The 25,204-nt window shown below is 41.8% G+C and overlaps 1 protein-coding gene and 1 long non-coding RNA gene across 6 annotated transcripts in view; one reads left to right on the top strand and one right to left on the bottom strand.

The window, feature by feature from the left end:
• Nucleotides 1-25,204, top strand: part of LOC138750698 (serine/threonine-protein phosphatase 6 regulatory ankyrin repeat subunit A) — a 226,568-nt gene that overhangs the window by 18,823 nt on the left and 182,541 nt on the right. The window contains exon 1 of one of the 5 annotated variants that reach the window (XM_069912790.1): nucleotides 12,931-13,221. The exons of 3 other annotated variants lie outside the window; for them this stretch is intronic. In XM_069912790.1, the coding sequence (XP_069768891.1) occupies nucleotides 13,174-13,221 (48 nt within the window). In that variant the 5' untranslated portion in view covers nucleotides 12,931-13,173. Of the gene's footprint in view, nucleotides 1-12,930; nucleotides 13,222-13,693; nucleotides 13,926-25,204 lie in introns of those variants that run through there. One more of the 5 variants, XM_069912772.1, reaches the window with a different exon arrangement.
• LOC138750724 (uncharacterized) lies at nucleotides 10,160-13,195 on the bottom strand. Its single transcript, XR_011349478.1, has 2 exons — nucleotides 12,805-13,195; nucleotides 10,160-10,382 (listed from the first exon to the last, which is right to left on the bottom strand). It is a non-coding gene; the product is annotated as an uncharacterized lncRNA (long non-coding RNA).

The raw sequence follows: 25,204 nt of genomic DNA, 5'->3' as shown, positions 1-25,204 counted from the left end.
GTTAATTGGATGTAAATTTGGCAGCACAGACTTGTGGCTGAAATGACCTGTTACCATGCTGTATGTCTTTAAAAAAATCAGATTGAGGGCTCCTCTTATGTTGTTTCCAGCATTTTCTCTCAGTTTTTCTTTTGCTCCAGATGCCTTGTACTTTCTTATTTCCTCTCTTGTACATAGCCCTTCAGAGATATGTGGATATAAATCTACCTTGCTTTCATCACTAGACTTGAATCCCCTGTCTATTATATGATTGCTTTCCCACTAGTATTAAATAAATTGTAATTTTCTTCATCTGAACATTGTGTACTTGTGAAATTTGTGGTCTTTAGCTTCAGTGAACTCCCTATCAATTCCACCCCAACAGCAGTTATTTTCTCAGGTTGAATCCCAAGTCTGTCACACACTTTGACCTCCAATCCTATCTTAATCAATTTGTAGTTTAAATTTTTGTCCATATCTGTATCATCCAAGATCCAACTGCTGGACTGCCTTGATGAGTTAATTTCCATTTTCATAAACATTCAAACTGTTCCCCATAATGTCACCCATAATCACATTTTATCAATTACTACTACTGGATTTGCTGATCCATATTGGTTCATGATTGATCCATCAATGCTTAAATTTCATATTCTTAATCATCTGTTTAAATCTTATCATCTAAAATTTTAAAAATGGTCTTGCCCTTTTATGCAATTGTGACTATTACAGGTAATCCCATCTCTTAAAGTTACTTTTACCTTTTCCAGTCCCTTATGATAAAGTAGGTGACATTAGTTTGAAAGTTTGATGTTGAAGTGTTAAATCTGAAAATGTGTTGAAAGTTTTCAGAAGTTCTGAATTGATAACACCAGGGAGAAGAGTGTTTTACTCATCCTTTTAATCCAATCAATTGCATTAAATTTATGCCCCCTAGTTTTTACCTCATTGATAAAGCACTCATTTTATGCCCACTTGGCTATCTCTTTTCCAAAGAAATCATCTTATCTAGTTTGTTTTTTTCTCATCACTTTAGTTTTAAATTTGATAATCTCACATGAACACCTTCATGTCAAGTTATTTCTTTCCAATAATTGGAAACCAGTACCTTGCATTGTAGCGGCTACTACGGTAGAGCTACTGAGGAAAAAAAACCAATCGCACACTAGGCTAGTCAACCAAAGACTGGCTTACTGAAGCTGTACAAGCGGCTTTTATTCCCTGCCTGTCCCAGGCTCCACGGGACAAGGTGGGACCTTGTTAAGGTACAGCTGCTGGTCCACGAGACCAGCAGGTTTAAATTGAGATTTGTTAACGCCCCGTGCCTTTCATCAGGAGACCCAGCTGATCAACGTGGTGTCCCTTGGCATTCAGTACTGCTAGCATACCAGCCCTTAGGTAAGTCCGTGCACTGCACTGATGGTGGCAGTTTGCATTACCGCGCTGAGCTCCCGCTCGGCCTGCTACACAGCCGCTACATCATCTCTTCCCCCCCCCCCCACCCCGAGTCGTCACCGTAAATTAAAACGGCAAACATGCACGTCTTAGGCAGATGCCCACATCGTCTGGGCTGAGTGAATGGGTGTAGTAGGGTCTGTATGGCCAGGCTTGTCTGTCTACGCTGAACAGTTGTGAATGTCCCCCAATGTCCAAGGTATACACGACTTCGTCTCTCTTAATGACGCGGAATAGTCCTTTGTATGGCTTTTGTAACGGTGCCGTGGGACCTGTCTACAAATTAATACAAAGTCAGCATTCAGGAGTGATGGGGGCACTTGTTGTTTACGGTTGCCATGCCAGTTGGTAGAAATCGATTTGTTGTTAGTAAAATACCACTGCGGAGTTGAAGGACATCCAGGTCAGAGTTGGCTGTGAAGTGAACATCTCCCGGATCTGTAGGGCCATACCATACACCAACTCTGCAGATAATGCAGACATGTCTTCTTTTGGAGCCATGTGTACTCCCAGCAGAACCCATGGTAGCTCATGGACCCAGTTGGAGCTGGTGAGTCGGGCCTTAAGTGCAGATTTAAGCTGTCGGTGGAAAAGCTCCACCAGGCCATTGGACTGTGGATGTGCAAAGGTAGACCATAATGCCGAAGTGAACTGTGGCCCGCGGTCCGAAGTTATATGCGTAGGCACACCAAATCTAGCGATCCAATTCAGGATGAATGCTCCAGCACATGTTTCAGTATCACTGGCTGGTAATGGGATGGCCTCTGGCCAGTGTGTGAAGCGGTCTGCCACTGTTAGAATATACTTCATGACCTGTGACACTGGTAATGGTCTGACCAGGTCCACATGTACATGCTCGAACCTCTTGCGTACTGTCGGGAAAGGCTGAAGTGGTGCCTTGGTGTAGCGCTGAATCTTTGCAGACTGGCAGGAGATGCACGTTCATGCCCATTGAGTGACGTCTTTCTTCAGTCCGTGCCATATGTACTTATTTGACATGATCTTGACTGATGTCCTGATGGATGGATGTGACAAACTGTGAATGTCATCAAAAAGATGTCTCCTCCATGACAATTGGACTAATGGTCTAGGATAGCCTAATAATATGTCACAAAGGAGTTCTGGTCCACCCTTCTGCGGTGCCACCTGCTGAATGTCCAGTCCAGTAATGGCTGTACTGTATGCCTGTGTATCAGGATCCGTGGTCTGCGCCACAGCCAGTTCAGCAATGTTGATTCCACCTTGAATATGGTACACACTTGGTCTAGACAGCATATCCGTGATGAGATTGTCTTTTCATGAAATGTGGCGTCCGTCCGTAGTGAATTCTGAAATGGTGTTGCTGTCTTGCTGATCATGGATCTGTCATTTTGCTAAAGGCAAAAATGAGTGGTATATGGTCTGTAAATGCAGTGAAATGTCGACCTTCCAAGATATAACGGTAGTGCCGTGTGGTTAGATATAATGCCAACAGTTCTCGATTAAAGGTGCTATATTTTACTTGGTGTACTGGTTCTCTGCTGGGGGATTGGCAATGAATTCACTTACCTGAGCTGCAGTGGTGGCATCTAAGGCACCCACGACATGCCAGAATTTCATGTCCTCCTCTGTTACGCCCCGTAGCCGAAACTAGGTTTCAGCCTGAAGAAGCCAAACACGAGGTTGCCTCCAGAAAAGAGGCAAGTGAAGTCCCACTGCATTAACTGCTACTCTGACTGGAGATTCAAGTTTCAGTTGAATCTTGCAGTCGAGGCCACCAATTGGAGCAGCTACTACGGTAGAGCTATTAAGAAAAAAGCAATCACACACTAGGCTAGTCAACCAAAGAATAGTTTATTGAAGATTTACAAGCGGCTTTTATTCCCTCCCTGTCCCAGGCTCCATGGGACAAGGTGGGACCTTGTTAAGGGACAGCTGCTGGTTCACGGGACCAGCAGGTTTAAATTGAGACTTGTTAACGTCCCGTGCCTTTCATCAGGGGACCCAGCTGATCAATATGCCGTCCCTTGGCACTCAGTACCGCTAGCATGCCAGCCTTTGGGTAAGTCCGTGCACTGCACTGACGGTGGCGGTTCGCATTACCGCGCTGAGCTCCCACTCGGCCCGCTACACAGCCGCTACAATGTGGTATTTAAGCTATGGCCTAACTAGTTTGCATACAGTTATAGCAGCACCTCCTGCTCTTGTATTTAATTAGTCTGGTCATATGACATTCCTGGATACTATTTGTGCAACTTTGTTGAACGATCCTGCCATCTATAATCATTTGAACAAATCCCTCTGTTCTTCCACACACAATATATTCCACTTTATATTCCTTTTTTTTATCTTTCGCCTTTAGAAACTTATCTCATATTTTTAAGAACAGGCAACCAGATAATTTGCTTTTTCCTTACTCTAAAGCTTTCCTCCTTGTCCATATGGTTAGTTTTTGTTCCATCTGTTTACTCTGTTAGGGACTCTAAATGTTATGGAAACAGAATGAGGGTGATAAAATGTACGTAGAGCAGTATTAAGCTCTATCTAACTCGTGTTTTCTTTATCCTACCCTTTATGGACTTTGTCGTTCAGGGGACCTAAGATTTAATAGCATCAACCTTGTTCTTTGTGGGAACATGTTTACCTTGAACATCTGACATGCCCCCTATTGATCCAATGTTAGCGTAATGGTTAGTGCAAATGGTTTAGTGCTGGTGACCTATGTTTGAATCTGGTGCTGTTGTAAGGGGTTTGTATGTTTTCCCTATGTCTGGGTTTCCTCCAGGTACTCTTGTTTTCTCCCACTTTTGAAAAACGTATGAGGGTTGTAGGTTAATTGGTGCTTGTGGGCTGGAAAGGCATGTAACTGCTGTACATCTAAATTCAAAAGGAAAACAAATGATTTGCCTGCAAACAGCCATTTTCAGTCTAATATACAATATTTATGAAATGGGTTTAATTCCAGTTTGGAGCCTTTACTCTTGTGAAATTGGTCTTTTTCCATAGCTATGCATTTATCACAAATTCAATTAGATTTGGCATTTCTGGACTATGAACCCATGCCACCCAAATATTTTTTACTTACAACCCCCATATGTTTTGAAAAGTGGGAGGAAGCTGGAGCACCCGGAGGAAACCCATGCACACATGGGGAGAATGTACAAACTCTTTGTAGACAGCGCTAGATTTGAACCTGGGTCATTGGCGTGGTAATAGTGTTGCAAACCATGCCACCCTATGTTAAACTTCCAGTTCTCTTCCTGTTTACGTTCAAGTTTATTATCATCTGACTTCACATATGGACCACTGCAAAATGAACAGAACACATAATAACATATATTCACAAAGATATAATTGAAAATAAATGTAAATATTTTGGAAAGATTTACTCTATAGTAGGATACTGTTCATCAATCTCATTTCCAAGTCCGTCAGTTCTTATTTCAATGCTTCTCTTCCTCCTCCTTGATAGTAGTAGGTCAAAGATACTAGGCCATTTCATGTCAGGCCTCTGTCTGGAGGCCGGCTACAAGAGCAGATCGAAAACTTAAAATTTACCTTTCAGACAGCAGCCCTAAAAGGCTGCTCCAGCGTCACATTCATATCCAGAGGCACCTTGTTGCGCCCTCCAGAGCTGATGGAGGCGGGGTGACTGGTGCTATAGCACTACCCATCATAAATACATGGCAGAGCAATGGCTGTCTTCCCTACCCATGATCCCCTACGCAGCTGGAACTGCTCTGTGGGGGATTATGGGTAGGGAAGATGGCCATTGCTGTTCCGCATTTGGAGCTGCGGAGAGTGCCCCCAAAGGCCAAAGTGGCCTGGTGAGGCTGTCACAATCTGCATCGGCCACCGCTGCCCCGACAGCTCCTGCCCGCTGCCCCTGCCTTGAGTGCATCATGTGGGGAGAGGGGTAAATGTGGAGATGGGTTGTGGGCTGATGTCATCATCAGCCCGCCCCTAACCAGCCGCTGCAGGTTAGGCAGTGGAGTGCAGCACTGAGAAGGGTTGGAGCCGGTCATGGCACATTCTGAAAGGTGCATCTTTGGGCGTGAAGGCGAAGAACCTCTGCCTTTACAGACAGGTGTTTTCCCTGCTTGAAAGTGTCTAATGTGTGCTGGATGGAAGGCATGTTTCCATTAGAGCCATAATATTAAAACTGAATAGCCATGACTATTCATCTTTTAGGCCTCTTACATGATTTAACATGCTCAAGGTCATCCACTTCAGTAATTTGTTTCTGTCATTCCCTGACATTCCTTGATCTTTTCAGCATTAAGAAATTAATCTACCTGCTTCTTGAATACGTTTAGTGATTTGTCATCTACTGCCTTTTGTATGAGGATTCCATGGGTTTATCATCATCTCCTGGTCTTGGCATTGAATAGCCACTCCCTTATTCTGAGGCTGTGACCCCACCCCGGTCCTTGATTCTTCGATATTGGGACTATCAGCTCTGAATCTCGTCTGTCTAGCTGTATTAGAATATTATTGGTTTCTGTGAATTTCTTGTTTTGTTCTTCTAAATTCCAAGGAATATAGGCCTAATCAACCTTTCTCTACTGTGCAGGTGGTCCTGCCATGCAAGGCATTGGTTCAATGAAATTTCTTTGCATTCCCTCTATAAGAATGTTTTTCCTCAGATTAGGAGACCCAATTGCACACAAAATACTCACATCTCTGGATGTGGCTTGAGTAAACATGTTTTTTGCCCCTCTTGAATTGTAGTCTAGTCTGGCATGTTTTTTTTAACAGCCTTCTGGAACCAAATGGTTGCTTTCAGTGACTGGTATGTAAGGATACTCAGGTCTTGTTTTACCTCGCCTTTTTTATTGCTATAATTATAGTTATTATTATATTTATTATTTAGATAACCTGTTATTTTGTATTTATAACCCAAACAATTTATTCATGTAAAATTGAATCTTCTGCACAACTTAATTCCAGCCTTTTTGTTCCTCCTCTCAGATCCCATTTTCCAAGTGGTACATGGCTGGTCAATGCCTGTTTAGCAGATAAATGTGTTTATTCCTTTAGTTTTCTAGCTTGAATCAATTTTCAATCCATGCCACGTGGGGCGGCTCAGTTGGCGAAGTGGTTAGTGCAACGCATTTACAGCGTCAGCGATTGGGACTGGGGTTTGAACTCCACGCTGCCTGTAAGAAGTTTGTTTTCTCTCTGTGTCTTACCCAAGGGTTCTGGTTTCCTCCAATCATTTGAAACGTACGAGGGCTGTAGATTAATTGGGTGTAAATTGTGCGGCAAGGACTCGTGAATCAAAATGGGCTGTTACCACGCTATATACTGAAATTTTAAATTTAAATAATTCCTCCCCCCCCCCCCCCCCCCCAAGTTAATATATTTAGAGATGTGACCTGATAACGGGCCCTTCTGGCCCATGGGTGTAACTCACCCAATTACACCCATGTGACCAATTAACTTAACTTGTAGGGAGAACATACAAACTCCTTAGAGATAGCAACAGATTTGAATCTCTGTCATTGGGGCTGTAATAGCGTTGAGCTGCTATTCCTATCCGTGGTGCTTGAACTATCCCAAATGCTTTCATTCTTTAATTTTAGACACTAACCCTTTAATGTGGGAGCTTGTTGAAAGCCTTCTGAAAGTCCAAACATGTCAGTTCTCCCTTGTTTGTTCCACTAATTAATCCTTCAAAAGGAACTGTGTGACTTTTCTTTCATAAGCACAAAATAACTAAGCAATCCTGTTGCTGATTTCTAAGAGTTCTGTTATTGCATATTTATTCTGTGTGTTTCCCTCTACTGATAGGTATGCTAGTCCACAATTCCTAGAAAGTATTATCTGAAATTATGTACGACAGATTGGTGATTTTTGAAGATGTAAATCAGTTGTTCTCAACCCTTTTTCCACTCACATAGCTCTTTAAGTAATCCTATGCCATAAATGCTCTGTGATTAGTAAGGGATTGCTTAAGGTGGTATGTGAGTGGGAAGGGAAGGCTTAAAATCACTGCTTTAGACCCAATTGTTACTGAAATATTTTGCTTGAGAAAAATTGTCATTGGCCCATTTCCTTTGGAAATGCGCTTAACGAATCAATTAGCTATGATTACAACAGAGGTTTTCAACCTTTTTCTTTCCACCCACATACCACGTGATGCAATCCCATACTAGTCACAGAGCATTTATGGCAGAGGGAATACTTAAAGTGGTATGTGAGTGGAAAGAAAAAGGTTGAGAACCACTGATGTAAATGCATGAAAAGCATAGAAAGTAGCCTACTTGGATTTTCAGAAAGCATTTGATGGCTCAAATAAAAAGTGCACAAGTAATGTGTGTAGGATTTGGGTTAATGGTAAGGCGAGGACTAAAAATTGGAAGTCATGAATTGGATTGAATGGGTCATTGTAAATTCTGTCAAACTGAATTTCCATTATCTGATCAGGCATAACAAAGTGGTTGTCTGTTCTGGAAATTTTCATCTGGACAAATGGCACCTACAGGTGAGGAACAGTAAACATTTAGGGTCAAAATTCACTGAAAAATGGTGATAATTTGCAATGCTATTATCCTGAAGGGTTGCAACTGATTTTCAATGCCTGTGGAAGTTACTGATGTGCATTTTTCAGCATTTTCAGTTTTAATGTAAAATTTTGACGACTTAGTGACCTTTGTTTCTTTTTCAAATTCATGCAATATTTTGTTTTAATTTGTTTAAGAAAAATTTACCTCATTCTCTTTGAACTCCATCTTGTTTTCATATTAAACTGAGAACTGAATATCTCTACTGAAAAGCATACTGTGACATTGTGATTACGTTACAGAGTTAGAATTCAGAGGTCTGTGCTTTGATTAAAGGCCATTTCATGTCAGGCCTCTGCCTGGAGGCTGGCTACAACAGCAAATTGAAAACTTAAAACTTACCTTTCAGATAGCAGCCCTAAAAGGCTGCTCCAGCAACCCATTCCCATCCAAAAGTGCCTCATAGCACCCTCTGGAGCTGATAGAGGCGGGGCGATTTGTGCAGTAGTGCCATCCATCATAAATACAAAGCAGAGCAATGGCTGTCTTTCCTACCCATAATCCCCATGCAGCTGGAACCGTCTGTGGTTCCCAGAACAGTTCCAGCTGCATGGGGGATTATGGGTAAGGAAGATGGCCATTGCTGTGTCGTGTTTTGAGCCACAGAGAGTGTCCTCGAAGGCCGAAGAGGCCCAGTGTGGCTGTCTCAGCCTGCACCGGATGCCCCTGCTAACTGCCCCTGCTGCCCTGCCGGCTCCTGTCTGCTACCATTTCCTTGGAGGGAGAGGGACGAGTGGAGAGATGGATTGCGGGCTGACGGCATCATCAGCCCACCCCTAACCAGCCACTTGTAGCAGTTGTACATTCAGGTTAGGCAGCGGAGCGCAACGCTCTGCAGATTATCATTTCCCCAAGAAGGGTTGGAATTGGCACCTCGGAGCCAGCCACGGCGTTTTCAGGAATGTAATCTTTAGGCACAAGGTCGAAGAACCTCCGCCTTTACAAACAGGTGTTTTCCCTGCTTGACAGTCCCTAAAGATGCATGAATTTGAATCCACATAGTTGATAAGGAATGTAAGGTTGAAGTAGCTTAAATGAAGTGGAAATAAAAGTAAAGGTTTTCTGGGTTAAAGTGACCATTGGATTATTTGTAAAAACAAATCTGGATTGCTGATCCTCTTCAAAGAAGAAAGTGTGCACTGTTTAGTTGGAAGGGTAAACAGTGTTCTCAAGATCTTAAGATGGGTAGATTTTTGCTGACCTTCAGAGCATTTGGCCAATGACTTTGTGCCAACCTATATAAAACTACTCCATAACAATGTAACACTTCCCAATACATTCGTAATCCTCTATTTTTCTTAAATCAATGTGCCTATGTTTTAAATGTTCTCACTTTACCATCCTCCACCACCAGTTCCACCTCCCACCCCCCAGTAATGCATTCAGGAACCCACCAATCTGTATGTAGAGATATATATATATATATATATATATATAAAATATATATATATATAAAATATATATATATATATATATCTTTCTTTGGCTTGGCTTCGCAGACGAAGATTTATGGAGGGGGTAAAAAGTCCACGTCAGCTGCAGACTCGTTTGTGGCTGACAAGTCCGATGCAAATATATATATATATATATATATATATATAATTATTTTTTTTTAAATTATGACTTTCTTCCATTCATCCTAAGGAGGTGTCCTCTGGTATTTGCTTTTGTTACCCTGGATAGAAGGTACTGTCTATCCACCTTTTCTTTGGCTTTAAAATCATATATGCCTCTGACTCTTCTCTCATCCTTCGTTACTTCAAAGTACAAAGCCCTCGCTTGAGATAGAGAACCTGCAGGTGAAATGCAGACCCTTTTATTTGCCCAGGGAATTCTCGGGCATGCTGATTGCTGCAGTCTTTTTTTGTTCTTCAGCTAATGAAGGTAAATCCACGAAGGAGCTTTATGGTGCCATCTGCAAAGCCCAGACGTCCCACCCTGACAGTGCCATGATTGTTGCTGGCGACTTCAGTCACGCCAACCTTAAAACAATTTTACCTCAGTTTCAACGGCACATTAACTTCACTACCAGATGAGAGAACACCCTGGATTGGTGTACACCAATGTCCCTGGTGTGTACAAGGCTGCATCTCACCCCCACCTTGGGTACTTGGATCATATATCTATCCTGCTAGCCCCAACATACAGACTGCTGACAAAACAAACAAAGCAAGTTCACCTTTGTTTCATCATATTTCAACATTTATTTGGGGTCTTTGAAATCACTATGTTGCTTCAAACTTCTGAAGATCCCTCTTTGCTTATTTGTAGTCTTTGGAAATCAGAAGTTTTGCTTTCACTGACTGATCACGTCATTCCTGCACCATTACAGTAAAACCTCTTGATTTCAGATCAATGTATTTTCAGGTTGTTTGAGGCTAACTCTTACAATGTCTAATACACCTGCATTAACAACAGTTTAAAAGGCAAAAATCAAAAATACTATACTGTATTTAAACTGAACAAACTTCACTTGAATTAATATATAAACAAAACATTTTACATTCTTTGAAAACATTTAACCGTTGCTGCATCTGCAGGTTGCTCCCCCTCCACAGAGCAGCCCAAAAGACGAACAATAACATTATAGATAATTAATCCTCTCCCACAAGTTCACAGATAAAGCCTCTGACTGAGGCGACTCTTACTAACCAGGAATAAGGAGACACTTTAAGAGAGTAACCACAATGGTGAGCCGCGTCACCAAGGTCTTCATCCTGGATGAAGCCATTGCTGTTTCACACAACTATATTTAAACAGCTGCTATGAGCAAAGCATGACCGAGGCACTCTTTTGGCTGAATATTTGCTCCTATCTTCACCAAAGGTTTGTGACCAAGTTTGCAGATGATACAAAGGTCATTGGAGGAGCAGATTGTGTTGAGGAAACTGGGAATTGGCATTTTGACACAGAAACTTCAGAATTATTTAAAAAAAACATACTGTAAAGGTTAAAACTTTGGGTTTTTTTAATTCTTAGTTAATTTTGCTTCTATCTCTTTTAGAGACTATTGTTTGCAGTGTTACTGTAGTGACTATGATGTAATATATCATAATATCTGCACAGACTAATGGCTTGCTCATTATTCTTCACAATGTAGAAGACGTGAGAAAATTTTCTTTGAATTTTCTGTTTCTCTTTAAATACTTGTATGTATTTCTTTAAGATAGTATCTCTAAGCTTTTGTGTCATTATACAGTAAATACTTTGTTGTTCATTGTTACGAAAGTCTTAATGAAAAGCTATGCAAAATGTTTATCCATTTTATCAATTAATTAAAGCTGCATAAACAGCAACAGAGTTTGATTTATTGGATTAAAGAGATTGAAATTTGGAATATTGTAGCTCATGCTTTTGAAGATGATACTTTGAAATTAGGATATATTAGAATAAGGAAAGTGCTGTCTATACAGACTTGCCTCCACGTCCGGTGTGCCCCGAATTGTTCGTTTACTCAGGGGCACTTTTAGATCACTATTACACAGCCTTCCTGCATTGCAGAGTTTGCTGTAGGGTGAATGTCATATTCATTTAGCCTGTTTCTTTTGGAGTGGCTGCGGTCAATTTACACTGCAGCCACTCCATAGAAATGTATAGGGGTCCCAGTGGAAAAATTATAGGATGAAATTTACATTATAAATTCTATCTCAACATTTTTACACTGCCACTGTGTAAAAGTGCCTAAGGACTTAGACAGATTAGGAGAATGGGCAGAGAAGTACCAAATGAAATACAATGTAAGAAAGTATACGATTATGTACTTCAGAAGATAAAAATAAACAGATTGACTCATTTCTAAATTGGGAGAAAAAGGAAAATATGCAGAGGCAAATGGACCTGGGAATCCTCTTACAGGATAGCTTGAAGGTAAACTTTCAAGTTAAGTCAGTGGTGATGAAGGCAAATGCAATGCTGGCATTCATTTGAAGTGGAATAGACATATAGAGTCTTTATGTCTTTGGAACATGTAGGCTTTATAAGACACGAATGAAACTTGGAGTTTTGCGAGCAGCTTTTGGCTCCTCATTTAAAAATAGGATGTACTGACATTAGAGATGGTTTAGAGGAGATTCACAAGGATAATTCCAGCAATGAATGGATTATCATATGAAGAGTGTTTTAATTTGGGTGAATGAGGGGAAATCTCAATGAAACATTTGTAATGATGAAAGGCATGAAAGTAAATATAGAAAAGTTGTTTTCCCTGGTGAGAGAGTCTAAGACAAAAGGTCAGCACTTCAGGATTGAAGAATGCTGTTTAAAACAGAGATGCAGAGGAATTTCTTTAGAGGGTGGCAAATCTATGGAATTTGTTGCCACAGCCAATTGTGGAGGCTAAAATTCGGGTATTGAAGGCAGAGATTGATAGGTTCGAGAATACTCAAGGCATCAAAGATTATGGAGCAAAGGCAGGGCAGTGGGGAAAATTGATCAATGTGATTAAATGGTGGGGTAGACTTGATGGGCTGAATAGCCTATTTCTGCTCCTATGTCTTGTAGTCTATCAGTGTACCTGCTTAGATGCCTTTAAAGCATTGTATCTGTCCCTGTCTCTGTCCCTTCCTCTGACAGTTCATTCCATATACCTACCACCCTCTGTGTGAGGAGGGTGCCTGTCACCTTGGTTACAAGTCTCTAAGATTGTCTTGGAGGGAAAAGGTATTGCCTATGTATTAATTACCTTATCTATGCTTCTCATAATTTTGTAAACCTCTGTAAGGTACCCCCTTATATCCAGGGAGAGAAGTCCTCACTTATCCAACCTTTCCTTATATTTAAAGCACAACAGTCCAGTAACTTTCTCATGATTCAATCCAAATCATACCATTTCATCTGTGAAACATGGTGGTGGGGTATTATGGCCTGGGCATGTATGGTTGCTACAGGTACAGGTGCACTTATCTCCATTGATGATGTAACTGATGATGGCAGTGAATTCTGAAGTGTATAGAAATAATTTATCTGGTCAAGTTCAAGCAAATGCCTCCAAACTCATTAGTCAGTGCTTCATCCGAGGCAATGATCCCAAACATATTGCTGAAGCAACAAAGCTGGAAATTTCTTGAATGGCCAAGTCTGTCATCCAATCTAAATCCAAATGGACATGCCTTAAGCCCCTGAAACAAGCAGGAGCTGAAGATAGCTGCCAGTAGAAGCCTGGCAGAGCATCTCCAGAGAAGATACTCAGCACCTCATGATGTCTGTGAATCACAGTCATTACAGGCAAGGGATATGCCACAAAGTACGAAACATGACTAATATACATACCATTGCTTTGTCCCAAATATTATGATGCCTGAAATGATGGGGTAATGTACTTTTTTTTTTAAAAAGTACTGTAATTCTACATGATCAGAATGTCTGCATACAATCTTGAATAAAATCTGGAATGTGTACTTTAATCACGTGAATTTTGGAGCATGGGCAAATAAAGGAGGGGAAAAAAGTGGCGTGTGCCAAAGATTATGGAGGGCACTCTATACAGTCTGTTGTTGAATTTAATTTTGAGTTCCAAGGGCTGCAATATGAGTTTTTCACCGGCCTCGTGAAAAAACCTGCTGTTTGCCCAAAGCTGCCTTTAAGTAGCAGGCTTTTTCTGCCCGTAGTGCACTGCCCACTACGGGCTTTGTGACATGGCCTGAAGTGTCTGTCTCTCCACATTGTGCCGCGTTGCCATCGCCACAGTTGCCCCGCAAATGACACACACAGTTTTCTTTCACAGTAGTAAAAAAGAACTCTTCCTCCCATTCACTGTGAAAATGATCAGTTTTCTTTCTTTCTTCTGCCATGTTTTGGGGAGTAGAAACCGCATTTAGCTCGTCATCTTCGCAGCGCCCACGAGCTGATTGAGCAAACGCTGAGGGTTGTCATGCGCACAATACTGACCTTTGAACCAGACTCGATCAGAGTTCGTGCATATTAAACATTTTTATTTTTAAAATACAGGTACATAATCCTTTATGCGGAACCCTTGGGGGGGGGGGGGGGGGGACAGCGTGTTCCAAATTTCGGATTTTTCCGGATTTCGGAAAGCCAGATTTAAAGCCACCCGAATTGTGCTGCAGTATCCACCCCCACCCCCTTCCAGTCATGCTGCCGGTCTCCCGCCCTCGCCGGCCCGACTCGCGCTGCCGGTCTCTCCCGACCCGCACTGCTGGTCTCCCGCCCACCTGACTCGGGCTGCTGATCTCCCCCCTCTCCTTACCGGCCCGACAGGCGCTGCCGGTCTCCCCCCTCCCCCTCCACCTCCCCGGCCGCGTCCCCTCCGAATAGCAACACAATTGAAGAAAATTTTGGACGGAGCTCATTGGTGACCAGTCCTATTTTCAGAACAGGCCCGCAGGCGACTCATGGGGTCCCTGCGGGCGACCTGGTGCTCGCGGGCACCGTGTTGGTGACACCTGCTCGACTTGGTTTTATTTACTATCATCTCTCTGTCATTTTTTCCTCTAGTTTATCAACATCTGCAGTCTCTTGTGTCTCTGTTATTGCCCTTTATTTAATAAAGTAACTCGAGAGTGATGAGATGGACACCAGTAAGCCTAACATCATCAGGGGTGAAAATGACAGTCCATGAAACGTTCTGCAATTTTAAATATAGTCTTGAAGAGTTTTTGAATTTTCCATTTGTTTTCATGAGAGATAATCTGGTCATGAATCTTGAAATATCCTGTAGCAATGTGAACTCTTGGTAGGAATAAGTTTGAAGCAAGAACTAACTTTTGTTGGAGACCAGCATATTGCAGCTGCAAATATTGGTTCCCCACCCAGGAAAGATATGGTAGCATATGAGTCAGTTAATGCTATATTTGGATAAATTTTCTTGCTGAACAAAATGTCCTGTGCTATGTGTATGGAGGGACAGATTTAAGATGCAATTTATCAACATAGTATTACATGAAATTTATTTTTGCCTGCTGCAAGGCAGACAGATTCACCACTGGCAAGAATTGCCCAAGTGGCTCTTACAGTCAGAGAAACAAAGGAGTGACACCCCCACCGCCCCGAGTCACTGAATGTCTGTAGATTTGCCTCTCGCCCATACAGAGTCCAATCCAAACCATTGGCAACCCAAGCTCCAGATCCGAACCTCTGACACGATCAGGAACCCTCAGTGGCACCTCACACCACAGTTCCGATACCTGGTACCCCTCCAGCCAGTTCGAGCCGGTCTCCAGCAGTCTGCAGTACGGCGCAAGTCTCCTGACGGCAGTCTCCAGCAGCCCACGGGTTCCTCGCCTTGAGTCACCAGCAGCCTTCTGCGTGCACTGGTTCTTCAGCTGCAGAGCCCCCTCTGGTCCGTTGCCGTGGTCACCATTCCCGCGAGTTGTCTGCTCTGCTTCTCCCTCTCAGAGGGTGGGGTGGGGGGGGTGGGGATATTCCTGTTCTCTGGTGCCCTGATCCATTCCTCTGTTTTCCCTGGAGACTGCAGCCCCTGCACACATTAAATTTTAGAGTCTAATGCAAATAAATATCAGTGGCTGCTGATAATCGATGGGTGCTACCATTTTGGACACAGACCCGTGTTCGGGAGATTTCAAATAAAACAAAACCCCATCGGCTCCCTCAGTGGGCTGTTCAAAGGCCGTTCAGAGCTGACGGCAATTGATTGGGCAGTTGGATCCTGTGGGAGCGCTGTATCTCTGCTCCCTCACTCTCCATGGGTCCACTCCAGCAGCTCTCAGCGCCACTGATATTTATTTGCATTAGACTCTAAAATTTTTGACACCTTTTTCTAAAGATCTATTAAATTACTTTAAACATGACCATATTTTATTTCCAGATTTTTGAAGCGTCACATCTTAATGTGAAAAGTATTTTCCAAATATTTTCATGACATATCCCTGAAATAATTTTTTGTTTCACATCCATATTGGCAGAACATCAAACATCAGAGATTTATCTGCTGGAAATTAAAATAGATTCTCCTTTTGACTGAAGCAATCGTATGGTTCTACGATTGTGGATTTAAAAGAAAATCTACCAATTACATTGCCAAAGGCATAGGAAGGAATATTCACTTTAATTCAACTGCCTTGCAAACTTCCTTGTGTCTATTTTGCTTTTTTTTTGTATTATTTCCAGTGTCTTTTAACCTTTTTGACCCTATCATGATGCTTTTCAATTCTGCCCTGTTTCTTGTGTTAATCACAGAAGCAGAAGAAACTCATTACAGTTGACAATTCATGAAAAAGATCCAATTACACTGACCTCTTGTGTGTCTTTCAGTCCAATATTGTTATTTTTAGACATAATAATTACTCGGGTAATTAGTTACCGTTCTAGCAGAAATGTCAGACTGTTTCTTTTTCACTTTAACCTTTTCTCTTTCTGGTTATATTTGGTATCCAATTTACAGCTATTTCTAATTATACATGTTTTGATTTCTATTTCCATCCTTTAGAACATTAATGTGAAAAATTATCAAAATAACAGTCTCCCTCTCTCTCTTTCATAAATCTCTACATATCAGTATGTTTTCTACTTTACCAAAAGTATTTATCTTTGTACTTTGCACCAGATTTGATACATTATTGAACATTTCCTTCTGCCATACTGTGTTATTCATGATTGACTTTAGTAAGGCGTTTGATAAGGTTCCACACAGAAGACTAGCGTATAAACTTAAAGAGCACGGTATAGGAGGTATGGTATTAAGGTGGATCGAGAATTGGCTGAGGGACAGGAAGCAAATAGAAGGAATAAATGGGTTCTTTTCAGAATGGCAGCCAGTGACTAGTGGAGTACCGCAGGGCTCAGTTCTGGGGCCACAGTTGTTTACGATACATATAAATGACTTAGGTGTGGGAATAGATAACAGTATCTCGAAATTTGCAGACGATACGAAGTTGGGTGGTAGGGTTAGCTGTGTGGAGGATGCTAGGATTGTGCAGGGTGATTTGGACAAGTTAGGAGAGTGGGCCAGGATGTGGCAGATGCAGTATAATATGGATAAATGCGAGGTTATCCACTTTGGAGGTAAGAACAGAAAAGAGGATTATTATTTAAATGGTATCTGTTTAGGAAAAGGGGAGATGCAGTGAGACTTGGGTGTTGCTGTGCATGAAAGTGGGCATGCAGGTGCAGTAGGCGGTGAGGAGGGTGAATGGTATGTTGGCGTTCATAGCGAGGATTTGAGTACAGGAGAAGTGAGATCCCGCTGCAGCTGTACAGGTGAGACCACACCTGGAGTACTGCGTGTAGTTTTGGTCGCCTTGTCTGAGAAAGGATATCCTTGCCTTGGAGGGGTTGTAGAGAAGGTTCACTAGGCTGATACCGGGGATGGAGGGGCTCGCATATGAAGAAAGGTTGGATAGACTAGGCTTGTATTCTTTGGAATTTAGAAGATTGAGGGGGATCTTATAGAAACATAAAATTCTTAAGGGTTTAGATAGACTAGACGCTGGAAGATTGTTTCCAATGCTGGGCAAAACCAGAACCAGGGGCCATAGTTTAAGGATAAGGGGGGGGAGTTTTTTAGGACTGAGATGAGGAAAAATTTATTCTCTCAAAGAGCGGTAAATGTGTGGAATTCTTTGCCACAGGAAGTAGTCGAGGCCGGTTCTTTGTCGATATTTAAGTGTAAGTTAGATTTGGCCCTTGTGACCAAGGGGATTAGGGGTATGGGGAGAAGGCAGGAACCGGGAACTGATCAGCCATGATCATAATGAATGTCAGTCAGTGTAGGTTTGAAGGGCCAAATGGCCTACTCCTACACCTATTTTCTATGGCTGTGTAATGAGATGTGCGATATTTGTGTTTAGTCAATGGCTGTTATGCAATCAAAATCCAAAAACCTTTGAAGACTTTTGAAGTTGCATTCTTAATATTTTGCTAACTTTCAAGGAGCAAAGCTAAAGTTACCTTAATTTATTCATTCTTCAGGCTAACTATAATAAAGGGATTGCTAAAAATGTGATTTATTTTTAAAAGGAGAATCATGAATTCTCCCAGCACTTCATAAATTATAAATTACTGTATATTGCACAGTAACAAGGATTTAGATTCTGGAGCATGCCACGAGTGAGTGGGTGCTCTATGTTCTTGTCCATTACTTGTAAACAAGCTTGTAGATTTGTCAAACAGTCCAGAAAGAACAGGAAACAAAATAATGGTCTTGGATGTATGTTGAAAGGTTTTAAGTGTAAATGAATGCCTGTAGAGTTTAAGATGCCTTTTTTTTTGAAAAGAGACTAACTATATTTGCAGACCAATTTGTTGCTTATCTCACGACAAAAGGATTAGATTCTTCAAAAATGAAGTTCCTCAAGTTCAGAATGAACAGAAATTCAGGAAGACTGATTTAAAACAATTAGATTTAATGAAGATTGATAAAAGTGGCATTAGTGATGCACAAGAGTGTAAGTGGATGGCCTCTTGTGGTGTTTCAGAAAGTTTATAACAAATCCATCCTACGATAAACTATTTGAAGGCATTAAAGGTTATAACATTTGAGGGATGAGTTATTAAATGGATTCACACCTCACCAAAAGACAGAAAATACGAGAATAAATATCAGCTTCTCAAAGAAATGGCTAACCAAGTTTCACAGGCTTCTTTTCTGATATTCTGTTCATTGGTAATGATACTTGGCGGGGGGGGGAACACATTTGTAAAACTGAAAGGAATGAAAAGTATTCTGGGTCTGTTAAATATACTTGAAGGTGAAAGGCTGTGGTATGTATTCGCTGAACTGAGATATAAACAAAAGCAACTTACAAGAATAAGTTAGGCAGGTGGTTAAAGGAAGAAGAGGAAATGAAAGAATCTGGGAATAGTGTACTTATATTACTGAGGGTATTGTCTGTGAGAAAGTTAATGGTATTGTAGCTATCACAATCAGACTGCTTTGTCATGAGAGTTGTACAGTGAAGAAACAGCCTGATTATTGTGTATGTAAATCCCATTTACTTAACTCTTGCCCTGCAGCACTTTGTGCATTGGTGAATCACATGTTTGTAGAGATACTACTAAGATGTTGTGAGAGATTCCACCTCTCCTCTTTCAGACTGTGCATTCTAAACTCCAACTAGCCTCTGTGAATCTTTTACTTTTCCTTTATTATCCCCTTTGAACCTTTATACCTGTGTCCTCTGGGCACAGACATATCTGGTATGGGCAAAGATACTATTGTTCACCCTATCGGTTTTCCCTGACTTGTGTTATACAAGACAGAGATGACAAGACATTTGGCCCATTGAGTTGCTTTTGGAGCAGACTCCTGGGCCAAATGGCCTAATTCTGCTCTTGCATCTTCTTGTCTAAATAATATTCTAAAGCTTCACAAAACCATTATAAATGGTTGTCAGACCAAAGAATGAAACATCAAGATGAAGGGAGGCATTTGGAGATGATACAAAATTAGTAGTAATAGTTTATTTATATAGCACGTGTTGCGGCACTATGGCAGCACTACAACTCCCAGAAGGCATCAAACTGGCGATGTAATGTCAGTGCATGATGACGCCAGTGCATGTGGAGTACATGATTCTGGCTTAAAAGGCACAGGTTATGAAGAGAAAATCCATTTGATTCACTCTAAAAATGCCTTGTGTGATTATTTCATCATGTCCACTGTGATTCCATTGGCCACAATTGGTGACCCCCAACTAGTTTTTTAACAAACATGGACTCTGCAGCCATTGCTGAGAAGCTCCCACCTTTCTGGACAGCTGACCCTGAACTGTGGTTCCAGTAGGCTGAAGCACAATTTCATTTTCACAAATTCGAATTGGACACCACTTGTTATGTACCATGTTGTCGGTGCCCTGGACCAGGCCGTCGCTAAGAGAGTCGGCAATTTCCTACAGGATCCATCACATACCAGCAAGTATGATACTTTAAAAGTACTTTTATTACAGGTATATGGTTTGTCCCATAGAAAAAGGGCAGCCAAGCTACTACATCTTGATGGGTTGGGAAACCGTGCCCTTTTAGAACTAATGGATGAAATGCTGTTCCTGGGATCTGGTAAAAGCCCCAATATGTTATTCGAGCAGCTCTTTTTAGAGCAAATGCCAGATGATATTAGGCTCTTGTTATCTAATTGTTCATTTGCAGACCCAAGGACCAAAGTGAGGTAGTGTCTGTGGCTCATTGTCCATTCCGAAATCTAATGGCAGAGGGGGAAGAAGCTGTCATTGTCCCACTGGGAGTTATCTTCAGGCTCCTGTACCTTCTTCCCAATGGAGGCAGTGTGAAGAGGACATGACCTTGGTGGTAAGGGTCCTTGAGGATAACGGCTGCTTTCCAAAGACGACGCCTCTTGTAGATATCCTCTATGGATCGGCACTGGCCAATTTAATAACTCTCTTTCCTATCCTGTGCATTGGCACCTCCCTACCAAACTGTGATGCAACTAGACAGAATGCTCTCCACATTCCACCTGTAGAAATTTGCAAGGGTGTTTGGTGACATACCAAATCTCCTTAAACTCCTCATGAAGTTATCCACTGGTGATCCTTTTTAATGATTGCATCAACATGAAGGCCTCAGAACAGATCTTCAGAGATATTGACACCTTTGATGAGGATTGGTTCCTGTTCTCATTTCCTCATGCTGTCCACAATGAGCTCTTTGGGTTTGTGCATGGTTGTTCTTAGAACATCACTCAACCAGCTGACTATATCCCTCCTTTCTGAATAGAGCAGTGGATTAAGCACACATCCTTGAGGAACTCCTATATTGAACGTCAGTGAGGAGATGTTGCGGAGCAGCATTGACTGTGATCTTCAGTTGCAAAGGAAGGTGCCGAGGCCCAGGGTTTGAAGCTTGCTGAACAGTACTGAGAGGAATGATGGTGTTGAAAGCTGAGCTATAGTTAATGAAAAGCAGGGTGATGCACTTATCTGTTGTCCAGGTGATCGAGGGGTGAGTGGAGAGCCAGTGTGATTGCATATGCTGTGGAATGCTTGTGGTGGTTACAAATTGCGGTCTTCTAGACTTATAGATAGTAACCAAAATGTATACTTGCTGAGTTTAAATTTTGTATTTAGGGTAACATGGAATGTAATGTGTCCTTTCTGGGGACTGATTAGCAGATGGATCAGATTTATATTGCCTCTTTTGTTGAATTCATGATACAGTATAATTCCTGGTTTCTGGCACCAAAGGGGATTGCAGATGCTGGATAGGCACATTTTCCGGTTGCCTACTCCTACATTGCCTAACTAATATAGCTGCATTATGAATAAATAGTTTAAAAGACAGTGGGAAATAAAAAGTAATTTGAAAAAAAATGTTTTGCAGTCCTTAATTATGTAAAGTTCACTTCAATCAGGTCATACCCATAACTTGCAAAATTTAAATTCCAACCCCGGTCGGTCATTGGTGCTGTAACAGTGTTGCATTAACCATACTGGCATAATTCACAACCCTTACCCAAAGTTTACGGACAAAGCTTGACAAATATAATAACATACTCATAAAGATAAAGACCCTTACTAGGCAAGGATAGGGAGACACTTCGCTGGTTGCCGATGAGGTGACTCTCCTGTTGGCTGGCTCTTCATCCCGGGCGTCGCCATTTTATTCAAATACAATTTTATTGAAACTTTATTCAGACAGCTGCTGTGGGCCAGGCACCACCGGGACATTATGATGCCTGAATGTTTCCTCCCATCTTCACCAAGGGGTTGTATGTTTTGAAGAACATTTACTTTTACAGTTTTAAACTTATATGTAAACGTTAAATTTTTTTAAATTTATTATAAGTTATATTTATTTATTTGTTTCCTTGCATTTTTTTGGGGATTCACAATCTCTTCCACAGTACCTCTTATCTGTTCCCCTCACTATTGAGCCTCCTATCACTATAGCTTGCCTCTTCTTCCTCCCTTTCTTAACCAACAGGACCAGTCTCTGTGGCAGAGACCTGACTGCCCTGTTTGTTCCTGGTCGGTTGACCCCCTCAACCTTATGAAAAATGGTATACATTGAGGAGAATGGCTATGGGAGTAACCTGCACTGCCTGCCTGGTCCCTTTTCCTCTCCTGACTGCCACCTATCTACCTTCCTCCTGCCTCCTTAGTTTGAATGCGTCTCTGCAACTCCTGTCTGTCACCCCTGCAGCCTCCAGAATCATCCGGAGTTCATCCAGCTTCATCTGCAGCTGGATACACCTCACAGGTATAGCCATCAGGGATTTTGTTGGCTTCCTGACTCGCCACATTCTGTAAGAGGAGCATGAACCTGCCCTGGCTGTCATGCCCACTTTCTGTGAAATTTTTAAAAAAGTTTAAAAAAACTTTCCTCATCATATCCCTGACTATAAATGCACTTGAGAACATTGTTTCCATCATGCACAACCCTTTGATTTCTGTCTCTACAAGCAATCCTAACATTTTTCTCCTCCACTCCACTATCATCGCAACCGCCACCTATGGTTCCTAAGAAGTGGCAATCCACACCATAATAAGACCATCATTCAGCCCATTGAATCTGCTCCACTCAGTCATTAGCTGATCCATTTTCCCACTCAGCTTTCTCCCCATAACCCTTAATGCCCTGAATAATCAAGAACCTATCAATCTCTGTCTTAAACCCACCCAATGCCTCCACAACCACCTGTGGCAACAAATTCCATAGATTTTCCACCCCTGACGAAATAAATTCCTCTGTATCTCTCTTCTTCGCGGACACCCTTCAATTCTGAAGTTGTGCCCTATTATCCTTGAGTCTTTCCCACCAAGGCAAACAACCTTTTTACATCTACTCTGTCCATGCCTTTTAAAATTTGAAAATTTTCAATGAGATGGTCTCTCTTTCCCCCACCCCCCCAAAATCTCCTAAATTCCAATGAGTACAGGCCAAGAGGTGTAAAATGCTCCTTACATGATAATCTTTTCATTCCGGGAGTTATTCCTTATGGACCTTCTCTGATTCTCTCCAATGTCAACATATCATTTCTTAAATGAGGAGCCAGAAACTGCTTGTAATACTCCAAATGAGGACTCGCTGATGCCTTATAATCCCTGCTGTGTATTCTGATCCTCTTGAAATGAATGCCAGGTCCCTTTGCTTCTTGGTATTTTCAATTTTCTCCCATTTTGAAAATAGTCTGCCTGTTTATTTTTTTTCTTTTGCAAAGGGCATGAGTGTACACTTTCCAACATTGTATTTTATTTGCCACTTCTCTGCCTGTCCTTCTGCAGCCTCCCTGTTCACTCATCACAACCTGCTCCTCTACCTACCTTTCTACTTTCTGCAAACTTGGCTACAAAGCCACTCATTCCATAATCTAAATCATTAATATGCAACATAAAAAGAAATGGCCTTAACACTGACCTCTGGTGGTGAATATGACTAGTAAGCGGCAGCCAACCAAAAAAATGAACCCTGTATTCTGACTGATTCCTCCCAATCACCCAATGCTCTACCCATGTTAGTATTTTTCCTGTTATACCATATGCTCTTGTGAAGTAGCCTCATTTCTGGCACCTTGACAAAGGCCTTTCTTTTAAATACAACACCCACAACTATCCCTCCTTGAATCGTGGGGTGACATTTATGATTTTCCTCTGGGACTATACCAGAATGTAGTTTCATACTTCATCTTTTCCTTCCTAATCATTTTTCTTTGGTTACCTTCTGTAAGTTTTAAAAACTTCCCAATCCTCTTTCTTCCCACTATTTTTTGCTTCCTTGTATCCCCTCTGTTTTGCTTTTACATTGGCTTTGGCTTCCCTTTTCAGCTACATTTGTGACAATTTTTTCCATTTGAATATCTCCTCTTTTTTGGTTTGCATTTATCCTGCACCTTCCTCATTTCTTGTAGAAACTCCATTCATTGCTGCTTTGTTATATTCCCTACTAGTGCCTCTTCCAATCTCCTTTGGCCAGTTCCTCTCTCAGGCAACTGTAATTTCCTTTACTCTGTTGAAATACCAACATCTGACTTTAGTTTCTCCTTGTTAAATCTCAAATGGAAGTCATTCATGTTGTGATCACTACCCATTAAGGGTTCCTTTACTCTGAGCTCTCTAATCAGCTCTGTTGCAAAACACAATGCCCAATCCAGTACAGCTGATCTGTTCATGGCTCATCAGCAATTGCTCGAAAAGGGCCTTCTATAAATTCTCTCTCTTGCGATCTAGTCTCAATCTGGTTTTCTCAATCTACTTGCATGTTAAAATCCCCCATGACTACCATAACCTTCTGACATGCCATTTCAAGTTGTTGTTGTAATTTGTTGTTCACACCCTGGCTACTGTTTTGAGGTCTGCATATAACTGCCAACATGTTCTTTGACCTCTGACATTCTTAACTCAACCCACAGTGATCTGATATCCCCTCTTTCTAATGATTTTATGTTTCTCCTTACCAACAGAGCTATGCCATCCATTCTGCTTACCTGCCTATCCCTTCAATATACTGTGTATCCTGGGACATTAAGCGCCCAATGATGTCTATTCTTTTGCCACGACTCTGATGGCCAAAACATCATACCTGTCAATCTGCAGCTGTACTGCAAGGTCTTCCACTTTTTCTTGTGCTTGTGCTTTTCAATACAAAAGGTTCAGCCTTGGATTTGTTACTTTTTTTGACTGTCCTTGTTGCAACTCACCCCATTGGCTGTCCTTCCACACAAACTGCCTACGAGTTGTCCCTCCTTGCACCAAATGCCTCTTCCTCTGCTTCTTCACTTTGGTTCCTACCCCCAGCAAATCTACTTTAAGCCCTCCCCAATAACATTTGCAAACCTCCCTGCCAAGATATTGGTTGCCCTCCAGTTCAGGTACAACCCATACCACTTGTGCAGGACATCCAGTCCCATAAGTTTCCTGTGATCTTAGAACTTGTATGAAAGTCACATCTGCCTTGAATTTGGGAATGTAGTAGTACATTTGTAGGTTGCTATTTTAATCTCATTGTCGTTTATTGTAGTCTCCATTTCACAGTCCTTACAGTCCAGTATCAATCAACCTGAGCTTTCATGCCCACTGCTTTGGTGGACTACAGCCTTTTCACACCGCTGGCGAACAATGACCCTACTTGGACCTGGGTGAAATTTCCGGGAAGGCAGGACCTCCAGGCCAATTTTGTGGCGGTGGGGGGGGGGGGGGGGGGTGTCCCAGCATTAACGTGTTATGAACACACAGGAGTAAGTGTTTTTTCCCCCTCCCCTCCTCCCCCCAGCAGCACCTTTTGTTTTCATTTTAACTTGCAATTGATATAAAAGCTAATTGATACCACCAGTCCACATGGTCATTAATATATGTGCAGCT

This window comes from Narcine bancroftii, chromosome 1, assembly GCF_036971445.1.
Source record: "Narcine bancroftii isolate sNarBan1 chromosome 1, sNarBan1.hap1, whole genome shotgun sequence".
NCBI classification, from domain to species: Eukaryota; Metazoa; Chordata; class Chondrichthyes; order Torpediniformes; family Narcinidae; genus Narcine; species Narcine bancroftii.
Note: the sequence above shows the minus strand (reverse complement) of the source record. Positions and strands in the feature narration are given on the sequence as shown.